This window comes from Micromys minutus, assembly GCF_963924665.1.
Source record: "Micromys minutus genome assembly, chromosome: 3".
Classification (NCBI taxonomy): domain Eukaryota; kingdom Metazoa; phylum Chordata; class Mammalia; order Rodentia; family Muridae; genus Micromys; species Micromys minutus.
Genome location: NC_137972.1, coordinates 84,858,270 through 84,875,252, shown reverse-complemented (window position 1 = coordinate 84,875,252; position 16,983 = coordinate 84,858,270). Strand labels below are relative to the sequence as shown.

At 39.7% G+C, this 16,983-nt stretch overlaps 1 protein-coding gene across 1 annotated transcript in view; it reads right to left on the bottom strand.

The window, feature by feature from the left end:
* Window positions 1-1,062: 1,062 nt before the first annotated feature.
* The window catches only part of QPCT (glutaminyl-peptide cyclotransferase), a 30,310-nt gene continuing 14,389 nt past the window's right edge, over window positions 1,063-16,983 (bottom strand). Inside the window, exons 3-7 of the mRNA XM_080914971.1 lie at window positions 14,456-14,734; window positions 8,307-8,483; window positions 6,408-6,507; window positions 4,914-5,030; window positions 1,063-1,650 (exon numbers count right to left, since the gene is read on the bottom strand). Of these exons, the coding sequence (XP_080771097.1) occupies window positions 1,505-1,650; window positions 4,914-5,030; window positions 6,408-6,507; window positions 8,307-8,483; window positions 14,456-14,734 (819 nt within the window). The 3' untranslated portion in view covers window positions 1,063-1,504. The remainder of the gene's footprint in view (window positions 1,651-4,913; window positions 5,031-6,407; window positions 6,508-8,306; window positions 8,484-14,455; window positions 14,735-16,983) is intronic.

Here is a 16,983-nt window from a genome sequence, read left to right as displayed (position 1 = left end):
TCCAGAGAATATGATGCCTTCTTCTGATCTCCCAGAGCATCAGGTACATGCATTGTGTACAAGCACACATAGCACGGCAAACAGTCGTACACATAAAATAAAATAAGTAAAGTTAAAAAAACAAATTTAAAGTAAGTTACAGAGGCACAATATCCCTTATAATCCTAAAAACAACACTGTAAAAGAAATTCTGAAAAATTTAATGGTGTAAAATATGAAATTATAATGTTTTATATATGATAGTGACTATATCATTATGCATAATTATGTAATCACATAACTAAAACTACGTACTTTCCTCGTCCTACCTGGAACTTACATTTTAGCAAGCAAATTACTTTCCATTACTTTTACTGTTATTCAACCTAAAATCAAAAATACTTCTGAACTCAGTCAATTCATGTCACTCTCTACCTACCCTTACTTAGAATAACTACTCCATTTCTGCCCTGAACATAGTGGCCCGCAACTAACTTCATTTATCTGAAATGATCAATTTTCCTAAGTGTTCATTTGATCGAGATAGTTATTTATAAGTAACTGCTTTCTATCTCCAAAGATAACCCATGATGCCTACATATCTCCAAGAAAAAAAATGCTACTATCTACCAAGCCCAAAGACCAGAAAAACTAATTGCAAAAAAAAAAAGTGTCATACTTTATGTGCTGTGGTTATAATTCCTTAATATTAACTCTTGAGGCTATAGTCCATGGTCTTTTTCTATTTTTATCTCAACCCAAGATGCAAACAGCAAATACATGTCTTATACTTACCTTAGTAGGAGGAACCCCTAAATTAGAGATAGAGTTTGATTCTACCTAAATAAGAAATATTAGCAATAAAACACAAGAGTAACCAAAGAGGCAATAGTTATTCTGCTGATGCAATAGGATTATACTTTTGTACCCTTTCCAACGGCTTCGTCATCAACTATATCATCTTTACAAAAGTAAATGAAATGTATAAAAGTCTATGACACTGGGCCATGCATTAAAATGTAAATTTTCTCATTTATTGATATGGAAAACAATTCATAATATACAATTTGGTTCAGACTTTAATTTCCAAGAGTTAAATTCCACAAAGTTTTTGTAAAGAAACTTAAGGACTGTCAAAGCACTCGGATATGTTGCATTACATGTAACACACTATATAATATCACATATATTATATATGTGCCATACAACATTGTATTTGTGTATTGTTTACAAGTCTATGATATTGGTAAGTGAATCTAACATCATCTTAAAAAATCTTCATCCAAAAGAGTTTCAAAATTATTTTTTTATTTCTTTACCTGTTTCTTTCTTGTCTCTAGAGGAAAATTAGTGAATTTTAATTCTACTAGAATTTCATTCATCATAGAATTCTACAATTTGCTGAGCATGTAGTCAAAGACAACTACAGAGTGATTCTATGGGACACACAACATCTGGAATCAGATTGTTTAAATGATATTTTGAGGTTGCTGTAGAAGCAATTACCAGAAACTAAGTCTAACTATTACAAGTGAAGATATTCCAACACAAAGACTTGGATGATTTTGTTGAGATTGTCAATGGTTGACGCATGCAGGTTTTCTTCATTGTCATCCATGCTGTGCCAGACTTCAGGGAAAGGAGAAGCTATCAGATGAAGAACTGGGACACCTGCAGGAGAGAAGCAACTTGTGAGTAAGAATTCCCAAGGGGGTGAGCTAGAAAGTGACAGGCAAAGAAAGACCTGTGTCTTTTACTCCACTTGATAAGTCACTGTTTCACAAACACGTCTTCATGGTTATGAGCACTTCAAGGCTTGGCAAACAAATGTCAATTGATCCAGAAAGAGATGATAAGGTACTCATTGCCAGCAAAGCTCTTGTTCCAGGAGTAGAAAGGCAAGACCTTGCCTATGTGGAGTTTATATTCTCATGGAGAAATAAAGGACACATACAAGACGTAATCATAGGCAATGCTAACGTTTTTCAAAACTAACAAAACTGGGTATGGGGTAAGGATGGAGGGCAGGCAAGGGAACCGAACAAATAAAAAGCTACTTAAAGCCAGGGAAGAGCCTCTCCAGAAGCTAACATTTAGATAAAGGCACAAGCCCAAAACAAATCAGGCCGGGCAAAGATCTAGGAATGAGCATCTTGGGTAGCAATATTTCGAAGTGTAAAGATCATGAGGCTTGAGCTAAATAGGGAACACAAAATGGCCAATGTGGTCAAATCACACCAAGAAGTCAGAAGCAAAGTAAGAGATGATCTTGAAACAGAATCAGAAAATGGAATTCTTTTAAGGCCATGGTAAAGACTTTCCATCTTACTCTACACAACAGCAAACCAGAAGATTTAAAACAGTAAGTATTAGCATAATTTGATTTACTATTTTAAAAGATAATTCTATTTTATGTGCAAAAAAAAAGAGAAGCAATAATAAAATTTAGGCTACCAAAAAGTCACTTAGTTAACTTAGACTTTCACATTATGACACAGGATAGCTTTCACTTTTTTAGTAATTTGTTTGTTTTTGTTTCCGGTACATTGGTGGTCTGCTTCCATGTGTGTCTGTGCAAGGTGTTAAATCTCCTGGAACCGGAAGTACAGACATTTGTGAGCTGTCACATGGGTGCTAGGAATTGAACCCAGGTCCTTTAGAAAAACAGCCATTGCCCTTAACCACTGAGCCATCTCTCCAGCCCCCAGAATATCTTTCTTACCAACCAGGATACATGAAAGTTGAATGGAGGGCAAGAATATAGCTTAACTTTATGCAAGGCAAGGCAGGATGTCAGAGGATTCTGGGATTTCCTAATTTTATAGAATGTATATGGAGAAACAAAGATGCTGTCAAGATTTCAGATTGTCTTTCATGAGAAAAGAGAAGACATGAATGAAGAAGATGTCATGAACAAATTAATTGGTTTATTATACTTAATTATTCCCGTCACTCCTAGATTGTTGCAGATTGGGAGAAATGGGAATTATTGTGTAAGTCCAGATTTGTATATAAGATTCAACTTAGATAGTTGTCTTTAAGACTTAAACACGAATGAGTGCACACTACAGAAAAGAAACTCAGAGAAACTCATTGGAACTTAAGAACTTAAGCATTGCTGACTTGAGCGGCTGGATAAATGTAGATCATTTATGAAAAGGGCAAGATGAGGAAAAGAACATTCCATGACGCACATTCTTCCATGTCGTTGAACAACAGTGGGCTCTATCATTCTATCGGATAACTCACAGAAAGGGCTGATAAAGGGACGGGCTTTTGTTTCATTTTATTCTGTTTGTATTTATTAGCTTTAATTTTTTATACAATATATTTTGGTCACTTTCTTTCCCCTTCCTCAGCATCTCCAAGATCGTTCCCCTACTTCCCTACACTCCCAATTTCATTTCTCTCTCTTTCTCTCTGTCCCTCCCTCCCCACTCCCTCCCTCTCACAAAATCAAAACAAAAGGGCAAAAAATACCGAAACAAAACAAATAGAAAGCAAGTGAGCATGCACGTGCAACGTGCACATGCGCGCACACACACACAATGGAGTCCATTTTGTATTGGCCAATGGAGCCTACCCTTGAGCCTTGAGGATGGTCAATATACACAGCATCTCTCCACTGGGGGAAATCCCCTCTCTCGGTGGGTATAAACTGCAAATAGCTTCTGGGTTAGGGATGGGACTTTTTAGTTAGGGGCATGTCCAAGTACCTGGTAATGTTAATGTATTACAAGCTGCATCTGAATTAATATAGACTAGATGAGGGTGTATATAGATGTTTTTCTTATTATTTAATTTGGTTTAATCATCAAACATTTATCTCATAGATATAAATCTATAAGACACATTTTGGCTAAAACTTATTTATAGCAAAATAAGTATGTTTCCTTTTAAAAAATAGGCTCTCATTCAAATTAATTTAGTGGCTATTTAGATCTTTTAAAATACTTTTATACGGGTCAAAGTATTAATGTTAATTAATATTAATTTAATTCATTCAACCTTGATGAAGCATGAGCTTAGGGATTGAAGGTATACCAACATTATTCATGCTTTATTTGTTTCTCAAACATATGCAGCAGTTGGAGACCTAGAAATTTTTACCATTAAGGAAAACGATCTAATGGCACCAGGTTGCTAAGTAAAATTTGGGGAATAGGAAGATTCTTTTTACATTAGCCAGTGGTGACTGCAGAGACTCATAACTGGCTAAAATGAGGAGAATAAATTGTGTTGAATGTTCAGCCATGATGTACATTAGACATTTATATCATCTAAGACTCAGTAAGCATCAAGGAAGAAGGGTGCTCAAGATGGAAGAAACGGGAAGGATGGGAGAATGGGACAAAATGCAAGTACAACGAGGCCACCACACTCTTGAACTCACAACAGCCGTGACGTTTACAAGATCTTTGCAAGACTGGGCCCACAACATGGTGTCATGGAGAGGAGAAGATCTCATGAGGCCTCACCCCTCTCTGAAAAGTTATATGTAGTTATGATGGTTGTTGTGGGAAGGAGAGACATATACTTCAGTGGTGAACCTACTAGAAAGGCGCCCATACTTGTGTAAATAAACTCTCATCCACTCTCCTGTAAGCAACCCTAGCAAAACCCACTGGGTCCTTTAAAAATGCATGAAAGGGGCAGGGAGATTGTTTGGGAAAGGGGAAGGAGGCAATAAGAGAGGAAGGAGACAAGAGAGGGCAAAGAGAAAGAAATATAATCAAACTACATCATATACATCTATAAAAACAAAACACTATATACAATTAACATATAATACTGTAAAAGAAAAAAAGAATGTGGAAATAATGGTTTAAATTTATTAAATGCACATAAAATATAATAAATACAGTAGACGCAGTAGAGAAAACACAGTACACACACACACACACACACACACACACACACACACACACAATTACCTTTTCTTAAAAATGGAATGTGGTCATCCTGGATAATATTTCCATAACCAAAATTCTGAAAATACTTCCTCTCCAAAGAATGATCCTTGAGCAAACCCAATTCATAGAGTTCCTGTTCTGCAGACAACAATCAGACAGTAGATGAGCATCTAATTTTCTCTGTTCAAGACTCAGGATACATCTTATTTAGGGAGCTTGAAATCTTATCACACATGAAATTTTTCTTTAGAGATGTATCAGCAAATATAGCCACATCTATGACAGTAAGAGTCTACACTGCACCTGTGTATGCTTTGGAGTAGAGATGACTAGAAACAAAGAGTCACACATGACAGTGGCGGTGCTGGTGAAAACCTTTTTAAGATGCTCAATAGAGCAATAGAGATTGAGGAAGACAAAGTAAGAGTCAAAGCTGTTGGGAGAACTCAGATGCAGATGTTCATAGATCCAGGTGGTGCATGGGGAATGCCTACGGAGGGTGTGGGGCTTAAAATGGAATATGCAAACAGAGCAGGATGAACTATAGCAACTGGCCACCCTGTGGGGAAAGCACTACTGTGACCTCTATCACTGATTCTCAAAGTGTGGCACCTGATCAGCAGCTTCAATGTCACCTGAGAACAAGGTAGAAATGCAAATTAGCTGGTACTACCACCTTTGACTTAATGAATCAGAAATTTAGGGTACAGCCCAGTAATCCATGCGTTAGCATGAACTTGGGGGATTCTGGTGTGTTCCGAGGTTTGAGAACCATTGACTTACCTACACTACCCATCACTCTTGTTATCTTATAGCACACAACTAATGTGCATAATCCATGTGCTGCTTGTTACAAAATGGTAAGATATCATGAGATGATAAAACAAGGAAATTATTCTCTGGATAGCTGTTTATTTTTGTGATAGTTAGATTTCAGGGGTAAAATTGACTCAAGTAGGAAGCAAGTGTAATGGGATTTTAAGAACACTGAGAAAGATCCAACTACCGCCAACTATAAGATTCCTATCTATCAATATTTGTATTTCCTTAACCATGGGTACATTTTTTATACAAGTAAAGAAATGGTTAAAAATGTAAATTCCACAAATGAGGACAGCACAATAGATTTTAATCTCAATAAGGTACAACTTATTGATGTGTGCATTTCAGAAAAGGAAATAAGGGAGGCACGTAGAGTCCTTGGTGGGGAAAGACAAAGGAAGAAAATAGAAGGAGACATTTAAGATGGAAAATTAAATTAATATCTTTTGGCAACATTCCTAAGAATCTATAAATGTAGTGTTTTGGCCTTTGCATTTCAAAATAGAATTCCACCTAAGAAACTAAACTTGGCCTGCTGAAGAATTAGAAATAATAAACTAATTGGTAGGGTAAGACAAATGCCAGCAAGGTATGTTAAATATTTAAATAGCACATTTAAACCATAAACTGTGAGTTTTAAGGTGTAGCGCTTGCCAGAAGGAAGAAACAGCTCTTTAGTACTGCAATGCTTACCAATTGCTTGAAGTCTAATAAACCATCTGGTAGTCTTGGGGAAAAAATTAGGAAATGTTGGATTTGCAGCTCCAATTAAATCTAGTAAGACCAACAGATCCTAAGAGAAAAAAAAATACTGCTTTGTCATAATCACCCAGGCATGTTTCAGACCCATCAACAGAGAAAAACAGTCAAAATTAAACACATTTTAATAATAAAAAATCACACCAAGAGCTTTTTAAATGAAAAGAGGTTTAGTAACATTTTAGAGAACATTGTAGATCTTGCTTATGCAACATGGATACATGGGGATGTGTTATGCATCAAAGTAGCATAATTAAGAACAAACTAAAAAGGGAGATTTGGGGATTGTTTTACGGTTTGAGAAAAGAATACATTTTTTGTATGTTCATGTGGGAGTTCAAACCTGTCTAGTATCTGCCATTGTAATTGAGAATTTTTAAGTTTAATCTGTAATGATAGGTGAGCATGACAGAAACTGTGACTCACACAGCATGTTAAAAAAAAATTCTTTTAAAGGAAAATATATACATCTCGCTACTTGATCGCTATCTCCTTGTATAGCAAACAAGGAATTCAATCCAGCTACTCTCTAAAGCCTCCTAGTTATACTATTCCAAGTTAAGCCAATTTCTCTTAGCTTATTTTAGCCATAAAACATCAGCAGGCTTAAGGACTCACTTCCTGAAGACCACCACCTAGACTAAGCCTCTTGACTTAGCAAAGTAAGCGAATACTGTATGGGTAAGTGCCTACTATGAAACCTGACTTATACTGGATAAAGATTCTCAGATTTCAAGATTCCAAAGATATGGTATACATGAATGATAAATACATACGCATATGTATAATTGATATACATATTTATTCATTTGAAAAAATGCTTGTTTGAACTAGGAATGTATTCATGACATTAGGTAAGTCTCTGAGAAATAGATTGGCCTTTCCATCACTGTGGATCATATATCTGGAATAATAAGTAACTACTAATTATCTGCATCTCCTCTCATTTGTCTGAACCCCTTTGAGGCACTGAGGCACAAATGAACGAATGAAATGATGACCACATGCCTTTGACTCACAGTGAGCTGTCTGATACCTAAGAAAGTCACGCTCACGTAAGGAGTGCTGGGGAATCTAGAGGACACTGGTTGCTTATCTGAGTCATAGGACAACAAGCAGGCATGCGTGAAGGCAGGGTTGGAGGTTTAGGAAGAGTGTCAGAGACAAATGGAGAACACTGGAAGGAATGATGTCCCAAAGGTAGCTTAAGCTGGGGGTGGTCTGGACTTGGGGAGAGAGTGAAGATCAAGTATGGGAATAGAGTCACAGGAGGGGATTGACTGGTAGGCCACAGGAGGAGGTTGGATGGAGGCTGGATGCTGAACCCACTATTTAGTAATAGCAGCAGAATTTTAAGGCATCCTCAAAATGTCTGTACCCTCACATCATAAATGCTACGTCAACCTTCCACATCAAATTAAACATCCACACTGCAGTCGCTATACTGCTTTATCCCTCTCTCTGTCCTCTGTCCTCCCTGCCCTGGAGTTCCCAGCCTTCTCTGCCTGATGAAGGCTTTTCTTTCTCCATCTACACACTGTTGTGTGGGGCTGGGATGGGAGTGTGCTCTCACCAAACAATACCAAATCTAATGGCTCCTTAATCTAATTTTACATCATTTTTAATTAAGCTCAGCCAAACACAGCTTCTAACACAGAATCGTTCTATTTAGGTCTGGGATTCCTCAAAAATACAGTGCTTGCCAAGGAATGCTCCAAAATAAACAGTGCTCCGAGGATTTCGTGGCACTTTTAGGTCTTTACTTGGTCTTAGCAGCCTTTTCTCTGGAGACAGGGACTGAGTTTCAGAGCCAAGGTAATTACTTAGACTAACCATGCCATCCAGTTGGTTGGTGCCTCTTGATCCAGGAGGGTGAGGGCTTGATGCCATCTTCTGAGCTAAGTGCCGAGACCCATACAGAGAATCTTGAGGAGACCAGTGAAGAAAAGCCTCTTCACCATCAAAGAAAATTAGCTGGAGTGAGAGATCTGGCCTGGAACCAGAGACATCCTGGTTTATAAAAAAAAGAAAAGAAAAAAAAAAAAAAAGAACAATTTGAAAAATAGGATAAAACCAATGGAAACTAACTTCAACGAATCACAGACACCCAGACAATATATTTTAAAAAGCACTTAGTGAGGACATGTTGACCTGGATTGTCTTCAGGGATCTCTATGAACAGTATATCTTCAAGATGGGTTCCTGACAATCATCCGTGGAAACAAAGAGCAAACAAAATGCGCCAGTGAATTAAAAATTCACATTCTTTCCTAGTAACCAGGCAGGAAGACAGATGTTCCACGAAGCGAAGAGGTCCAAGCAAATAAAGACCACTTCCAACCCAAAAATCATCATTCTCCTTCTAAAACAAAATGCCTTCCATGTGCCCTTACTCCTCAGTAAGCTGTAGGGCTGCTGTGATGGATGCTGTGACCAGCCTCTCCTGGGACGCACCTCCTCTGAGCACACCATATCCCCTGACTACCTATTCAGACACCTGAGCCTCTGTGTAGGCCACCACCTCCACAGCTCCCCAGAAGTTAGCCGAGGCTGCTGTAAAACCTGCACTGCGACTCCATTTCTTGCTCCTCCTAATCCCATCTCCTCCCTCTCCCTGCTGCCAGTGTTGATCCAAGGCCACTCCCTACTCACTGGCCTAAATGCTCCTCAGGTGATGTTCCACCTCAGAAGGTGCTTCCTGGGAACCCAACCTAAAACAACTGGGCACCTCTCACCTTACTGGAGTCTGAAATGTGTGATCAAATCAAAGTTCAAGAGTCTGCCCTAGGACCACTGCAGAGACATAAACAATAATTATTGCATTTCTTTAAGAAGCCTATACTTTTGGTGAGTTAGCAGAGAGAAAACAAATATATAAGGATGATATGTAATATGCCGGGGGCTCGAGTGGGAAACATGCATTCATGGAAGGAATGAGAAATGGAGCCTTTGGAACACCAAGCAAGGTTTTAAGAGAGACAGTATTGGAGAAAACTAAAAAGGTTTGCATTTTTTTAATCTGACTACAACTCTCCTGTACAGATCAGTCCCTTTGGTGTTCGAGCCTCCAAGCCCACTTAATCTCACCTCTTCACAGCTATGCTACTCAAATGACCCTATGCTCTCCATTTTTGGCCAGATTTCTGGCAGTCCTTCCCTTAAATACACCATCAGCTCCTTTGCCTCTCTCTTCATAGTCACACTTTCATGGAAGAGAAGAATAGCCTGGAGTACCGTTCTCTACCTGCTCTGTGACTATACTCAAGACACTGACGCTGAACCTGGCTAGGAAAAAGAGTGAACCGTCATGCCATTTCCCAGCTTAAAACCCACAAGCAGCACTAATTTTGATACGGCTGTTCTGTACTGTGCTGTATACACACAAACACAGTCGTGCTGTGTTTTCTGGGTTCACTCACTCACCCTGAGTATTTCACACTTTTCCTTTCTGTTACCTGCAGCTCCCCAGCTCAACCATGCTCACTCCCAAATCATGGCCTGGATTTCTTCTTGCCAGTCTCCTTAGACACCAGTCTTGCTACATATGCACTAAATTCCATTTCTTCTTGTCTGCTCAAGGGCATTGTTTTATCAAATGCCATTTCTCCTACATCAGGGATTCTGTCTCTTCTGGATAGTTCTATGGGTTTGCTATCTTTGTTAACTGTTGGCCTTTCTTTCCATTTGTAGGAAACTCACTGAAAAAGTTTTATATGTGCAGTGTTCTCAAATCACAAGAAAATTTGTGTGTCTACTGCCAAAGCCTGGGCAGGGAGACAGAGGTGGGACGTTGAGGTTCCCGTGCAAGGAACTGGAGGAAAGAGGAGAATCACCATTGCTGGGGAAGGAGAAGGTTCCAGTCTGAGAGTGTAGGACAGAGAGACAGAGACACTGCCAACATGCATGTGCACACTTCTCACTTCTGCCCTAATGCTGTGAACTTGCAAATGAAACACACACACACACACACACACACACACACATACAGAGACAGAGCCTTTTATTTTAATGTCTTAAACAGCTCAATGTCTGGGCAATTGCAAACGTCCCCAAGGCTAATACTCTCTCCCCTCCAATATTTCTGAATTATTACTTACTAAAACCTATATTTCATCGTGGCCTCCACAGACCCAGACCTGTAGCTCCCTGGGCATGATTTCTGACTCTTACATGTTGAGGTTACGGGAACCTCAAAGTCCCACCTGTGTCTCTCTACCCAGTCATTGGCTGTAGACATGCAAAGTTGCATGTAATTTGGAAACTCATAATGTAAGCATTAAATCAAATTTCAATATTTCTCCCTTTTGTACATTAAAAGGACCTTTTCTATTAGATATGCATTGACCATAGTTATAACAGTTATGAAAATTATAAGTATGATATACACGAATAGCACCTAGTCTATCAATTGGGTCAATTTAGGTACATTACTGTAACATCTATCCTAACTTCCCCCCAGCTTTCTGTGAGGCCTGTTCTTAAGTCTATCCCTTCAGGTTTCATCTGCTCCACCTACCAAAACATAGGTGTCAAGAACACCTATGACCTATACATTGCTAAATCCAAAGGTCAACTCTCAGTCTTCATCATCCCTGACTTACCGACAGCATCCAGCATAACTGATGCTCTATCCTGGCTAAAATCCCACCATTTGCCTCCCAGAACAACACATTCAGCCTCTTCATTCGGGAGATGAAATTTAGTGCATTTGTGGGGACCCTGGTATCTAATGAGACCAACAATTTGAAATCGAGCCTATTACTTGGGACTGTGGGCAAGGTAAGGAATTGAAGGTTAGGGAGGGAAAGAGTGTACATAGATGAAGAAAGTTTAGATCCATTCATGTCTCCTTCTTAATGTCAAAGAGCCTCAGGACTTACTCCCTAATTGTCTTTTCATCTCGGCCCAGTCATTGGGAACCCATAATGTAAGCATTGAATCAAATCGCAATATCTCTTTTCTCTTAGATATGCATCTTAGATAGCACTTTTAATTTTAAATTTCTAAGACCTCTTTGCAATGACGTGATTACTCTGTTATTGAAGGCTTTCATTTTAGGAATATAAGTTCTTTCATCTCTAGCGATTTTTAAATAACGCAGAGCTATCTTCTGCTGCCCCTTGTATTATCCTATCCCTCCAGCTTCATGTTTCAATTCGCATAACTAGTTTTTCTTGCTTTCTTCCACAGTGGAAACTGTTCTCCAATATCTGGCCATGCCTGGTGTTTGTTTGTACTGAAGAACAAGGTACTAAAATGTTCACTGGAGACACAAATTGGTTGGCTCTACTGCAGTCACTTTAGAGCAATCTGGTGTCTATTCAGTGTTCTCATTTAAGATTGCCAAATGTCTCCCAAATGGCATCCTTGTCTACAGCATCTGAATTCTCTGGAGACAGAATTCTCCAGTCCTAAGTCTGCTGCTGGCTTTCTGGTGCTAGGAAGAGAAAAAAGCCTGAAGACCTCACTGCTCAACATGATAGTTACATAATCTCCTTGATCTCCCTAGGGTTCCTCATCACAGCCTTCTTTAAAGCTTGTCCCCCCAAATCCAAAATACCCTTGGTTTAATTTCCTTAGACATTTCCTGAGAGCAAAGAGAATGCTCCACTCCCTACCTGGCATGAATTCCAGAATATATACATCCATATGTTTCTTACATACATACTCATACATACACACACACACAGAGAGAGGGGGGGAGAGGGAGGGAAACCATCTCACTTCTGCCTTCCTATGTATGCCAGACCTCTAACTACCTCCCCTTAGGACTTTGTCAGGAGACTATCTGGTACCTTTTGAAGCTTTCCCATGTAACCAAGGAATGAAGCATCTCTCCATTCTGCTGTGACATCCACTTGTCTCCATATTGTGTTTCCCACTAACACATGTTCCCTAGTTTATTCAAAGGCAGAGTTTCCCTGGTTGCTTTAGAGTGGTACCAGATAAAAAAGAAAATAAGGCTTTGAGCCGTTTGCTTCTTTGTGTATTGTTTTGTTTTGTGTCCCTGGCTGGCTTGGAACTCTGATCTAAACTAGGCTAGCCTTGAATGCCTCCAGAATAGATTAGGAAATCTGATGCTTTGGATTCCAAAATAGCTAAGCATTTATAATATTATTACCTGAAACCTTCAAAGCCATGTTGGTGGCACATTCTTATAATTTCAGCTACTCAGAATGCTAAAGGAAGATGGCCAATTTAAAGCTTTATTGGACTACCGAGAGAGCTAGGCCAGCCTGAGCAACCTATAGATAATGTCTTAAGATAAAAAAAGCAATATAGGACTGGGGTTATAGAACAGTGGTACAACATCTGCCTACATGCAGGAGGCCTTGGCTTCAACCCAATTACTGAAAAGAAAAATACTAAAATATCAGGCCACAAAGACCCTCCCCATGTCGAGGTATAAAGCTAAATTTAGTAGAATTTGCAGACCATGATTGTTTTCCTGCCGGTTGTAAAAAGAAACAGCTTGCCTCAGGGGACTTTGAATCGGTACTTACTAGCGTCTACTTGTGTCTAAGTAAACTAATGCTGAGAACAGAATGCATGAATGTAAGCCATCTCACTACTTTTAGGTGTCATCTGGCTGCTAACTTTCCAGTGAGATCCATGAGCCCTTATGCCTGAAGGAAATGAAAACTACCTCTTATTGTCTCTACCTTGGACGTGGACAGAAGGCCTCTGGCTGGGCTTGGCCAGAAAGACCTCTGCTTTGGGCAACCACAGAATACTTTGCTACCAAGCAGTCAGGTTCCACCCTCTTGTTCCATGGCTAAGCTGTTTTATTTGGAGCAGAAAATTTATTTGTGTCTTTAAGTCTCACCTCAATCATTCCATGTCTTTCTATTAGAGATGTAAGTATAAAAAAACCAAACTGGCATGCCTACTTATGAATTCCTTCAGGAACCAGTTCAAAGCAGGGCAGGGCCTGGGACAAAGGCATTACAAAAGGCTCAGAAAAACAAACCAGAGCTGTGGCAAGGATATTATGAGAGTATAAACAATCCTTTCTTTCTTCCAATTCAATGTATCCAGCAAAAACAGAACCAAATATCTCTATTACTTCCATTACAAGATAAACCCTTCATCTCTTTACCCTCATTGTATCAAAAGCTAAAGCCCAGGGTAGAGGGGAAGCATTTGTTGCCTGTGAACCAAGTTTTTGTATTCTCTTTGTCATGTTTACTTGGTTATGAGCAGTATCAGAATAAAATGTCCTCATCTAGGTTAGCATTTTCCCTCCAGTGCACCCTTAAGAACACAGAGACGGAAATCAAACCTGAGTGTCCCAAAAGCACTCTGAGCTGCAGGCATAACAAAAGCTCTGCTATGCTTCATAAAACTGAGCCCTGATTCACAGATACCACAATAACACACTTCTGCCATGTGTTTTTCATCTTGGGATGCCTGAAGTACCCACACACTGAAGATCTCTCATAATGCCCCCTAACACCAGAGCTCCCCCATCTCTCCAAGCAGGGGGTGATGATGTTTCTCGGCTGTGTAAACAAGAAGTAAGCATGACTCAATAGAAAACAACCCACATACTTAAGCCAGCACCATTTTCCTTCTTATTTCATTATTTGCAACAAAAAAGTAATGCTCGGTATAATATATATTCATACTTGATATATACATACATACATACATACAAACACACACACACACACACACACACACACACACACACACACACACACACACACACACACATATATATATATATATATATATATATATATATATATATATATATATATATCAGGTAATGAACCCATCATCTATCTGTGATAGACACTTCAAATAATGTGATCTTACAAATGATACTTCTTCCATTTCATATTTTTCACAAATTATTTTTAAATGTACCCCAAAGTTTCCAAATGGCCTTCCCACTCCAAGAATTCTAGAATTCATGGAGTTGATGCTGACTTTGTTGGTTGGTTTATCCTAGGAGTCAAAAAGAAGAAAGCGGATACCTTCAAGGAAAGGAGTCTCTTGTCTAAGGCTCGAGCAAGTTCCAACATCATTGCACACGGCACGGCTGAATCGGTGGCTCCCACAAACACTCTGCCGTCCCACTGAGGAAAATATTTGGAGTCATAGTGGCAGGCCAAGACCAGGTGTCGTTTTGCTTCCGGATTAAGAGTGCTGATTATATTTGAGAAGGACCGATATCCATAGGGTGTCCTACTCACGAAGGTGTCGACTTCCACAACCCACTCAGCCTGAAGTCTCTGAATCCTCTGCATGATGTGCTAAACAAAACAAATGGTTGTCATTGGTCGGCTGTGTCTCTACAATCGTATGTGGTGCCTTCTTTTGTTGCTGTTGGAACAACTGCCAGCCCAGGCTGGACTGGAACATGGGGAGACGGTCAGACCCTAGGCGAGCATTAAATTTGTGTTACCCATCCTTCGTCATCACTTCACACGCTAAGATTAATGGCGTACATGCCTTGCATGCTTGTGGATAGGAATGACATTACTACTGGTTTAGTTAATGGCAGTTTCTCATTGAAAGAAGAAGCTAGTCTCCCTCACTCCTGACCTTTGGCCTACTTATCCATCCCGTTCAGTTGTCAATATTTACCAACACTAGCAATCTGATGTGGATCTTTGTACATACTTCTCTCTGATTGCACAAACCGCACCAGCACACAAGCACATAGACTGGAAAGAACAAGTTCTTTTGTAGGAAAAGCCGCCTACTTTATATACTATGCTACCCTTGCTTTGTCCACCTCACCATCTGTCATGAGCACATCTGCAGCTCGGGGAGCAAACACAGATCAGTACTCCCAGAGACTACTTTTAACATTTATAAGATGCTGGGATGCTCTGTTTGAGAAATCAAGCATAACAGATCTACAAACCTCCACTCTAAGCTGTCAAAGAATTATACATGGCTGCTGTGGGTGTACGTGTGCACGTGCTGAATGCACACATTGTGCTCCAAGCCCTGAAATGCTTCGTGAGTAGTGAACACTGGCAGAACATACTAGCACCTTCCTGTTGAGAGCTGTAGAGAAAGTTGTCACATGGTCATGTGAGAACATATGATGGGCATATGGTCAGACCCCAGCTACAGTAAGAATCAATAAGCAACTCTAATAATAAACTCCAAGCTCTCTTTCTGTATCCAAGGAACATCCAGATTGGTAGTCCAGAGGAATCTCTCAGCACTGCCTCAAGGCCACGTCGGGCCTTCTAGGCAACAAGGTGAGACTGGGAGATGAAGGACCACACGCCAGAGACTGAAAGTGTCTTCCTTAAGGACGCACACTGTGAGGAAGTTAGGAATGTGCTCACGGCTGTCTCGTCCTGCTTTTTCCACGTCCTTATCTTCCCTAGGACTTGTTTAATCTCCCTCTGTTTCTTTCCCTCCAGTATTGTTTTCATCTTTGTAAGGTGCCTTAATAAAAAACATCCCTAAGCCTCAGACCACAAACGAGCCATTATAATCCTTGACCATTTGTCCCACAATTAACATCTAGACAGGAGGGACCTTGAGATAAATGAACAAATAACTCACAATAGCCTAGCCACTAACAAATGGGAGCTTATTTTTTTTTCCTCCCTATGATTTTCTATTTTGGCCAAGTCCTGTATGGCCTACAGCCTGCTGATGTAACATGACACACGGCATGAAGAGCTCTGCACAAACTCTAGCAGGAAGCTTCCAAGAAGATGGGAACTTAAGAAGAAGCCGTGGAGGTTCTCTGGCATACCATTGATCTTGAAAAAGCCAAATAGACAAATCTGTCTCCCTTTGTTATGTCCCCACAAGCCCTATACTATGTTTTGTTCACAGTAGTCGACCGTAGAAAATTGACCATAGCAGCGAGTGTGAGTTTATGTAATGAGGATATATAAAATCATGTGACATAGGAAAATTTGTTGTTTCACTAGAGAGATCACTATGCATCTAAGATGAGTTTTTTCTGAAAGAGATAAAAATGAGTTATCCTTAAACTCTGTCTAACTCCAGCACATCTGGTGTCCAGATGACAAACCACACCATAAAATGGCTTCTTAACATGATAGTAGCCTGAGAGATGAATTTGGGATTTCAAAGTATATGTTAAAAGTTACCTGTTAGCATTGTTCAGAAGCTTCACCCAGAACCTCATTTCTCAACTCAATTTCCCTGGGCTTGGCCACGACTCCTAACATCTATACGCATACTAACTTCCATCAGCAAGAGCCCCAAACTGCTGTCTCTGAAGTAACCTTTTTGTATGCAAAATAAATATTTTCATTTATCTTAGTAACTAGGATGAAATTAGGACACTAATACTCAGTGGTATTTTCAACTTTCAGCTTTATTTAGTCTCCAAGTCTCTACCAGAAGTCTCTGAAGGAGGTTCCCCAAACCACTGCTTTTACTACAGTATTCCTAAGTTCTAAACAACAGTTCACACTTGACTCTGAGGGATCAAAGGCTGGGCCCTCTGGGATGGTGAGGGGTGGGGGTGGAGAAAATCATTTGGCATTCTGATTCTGGG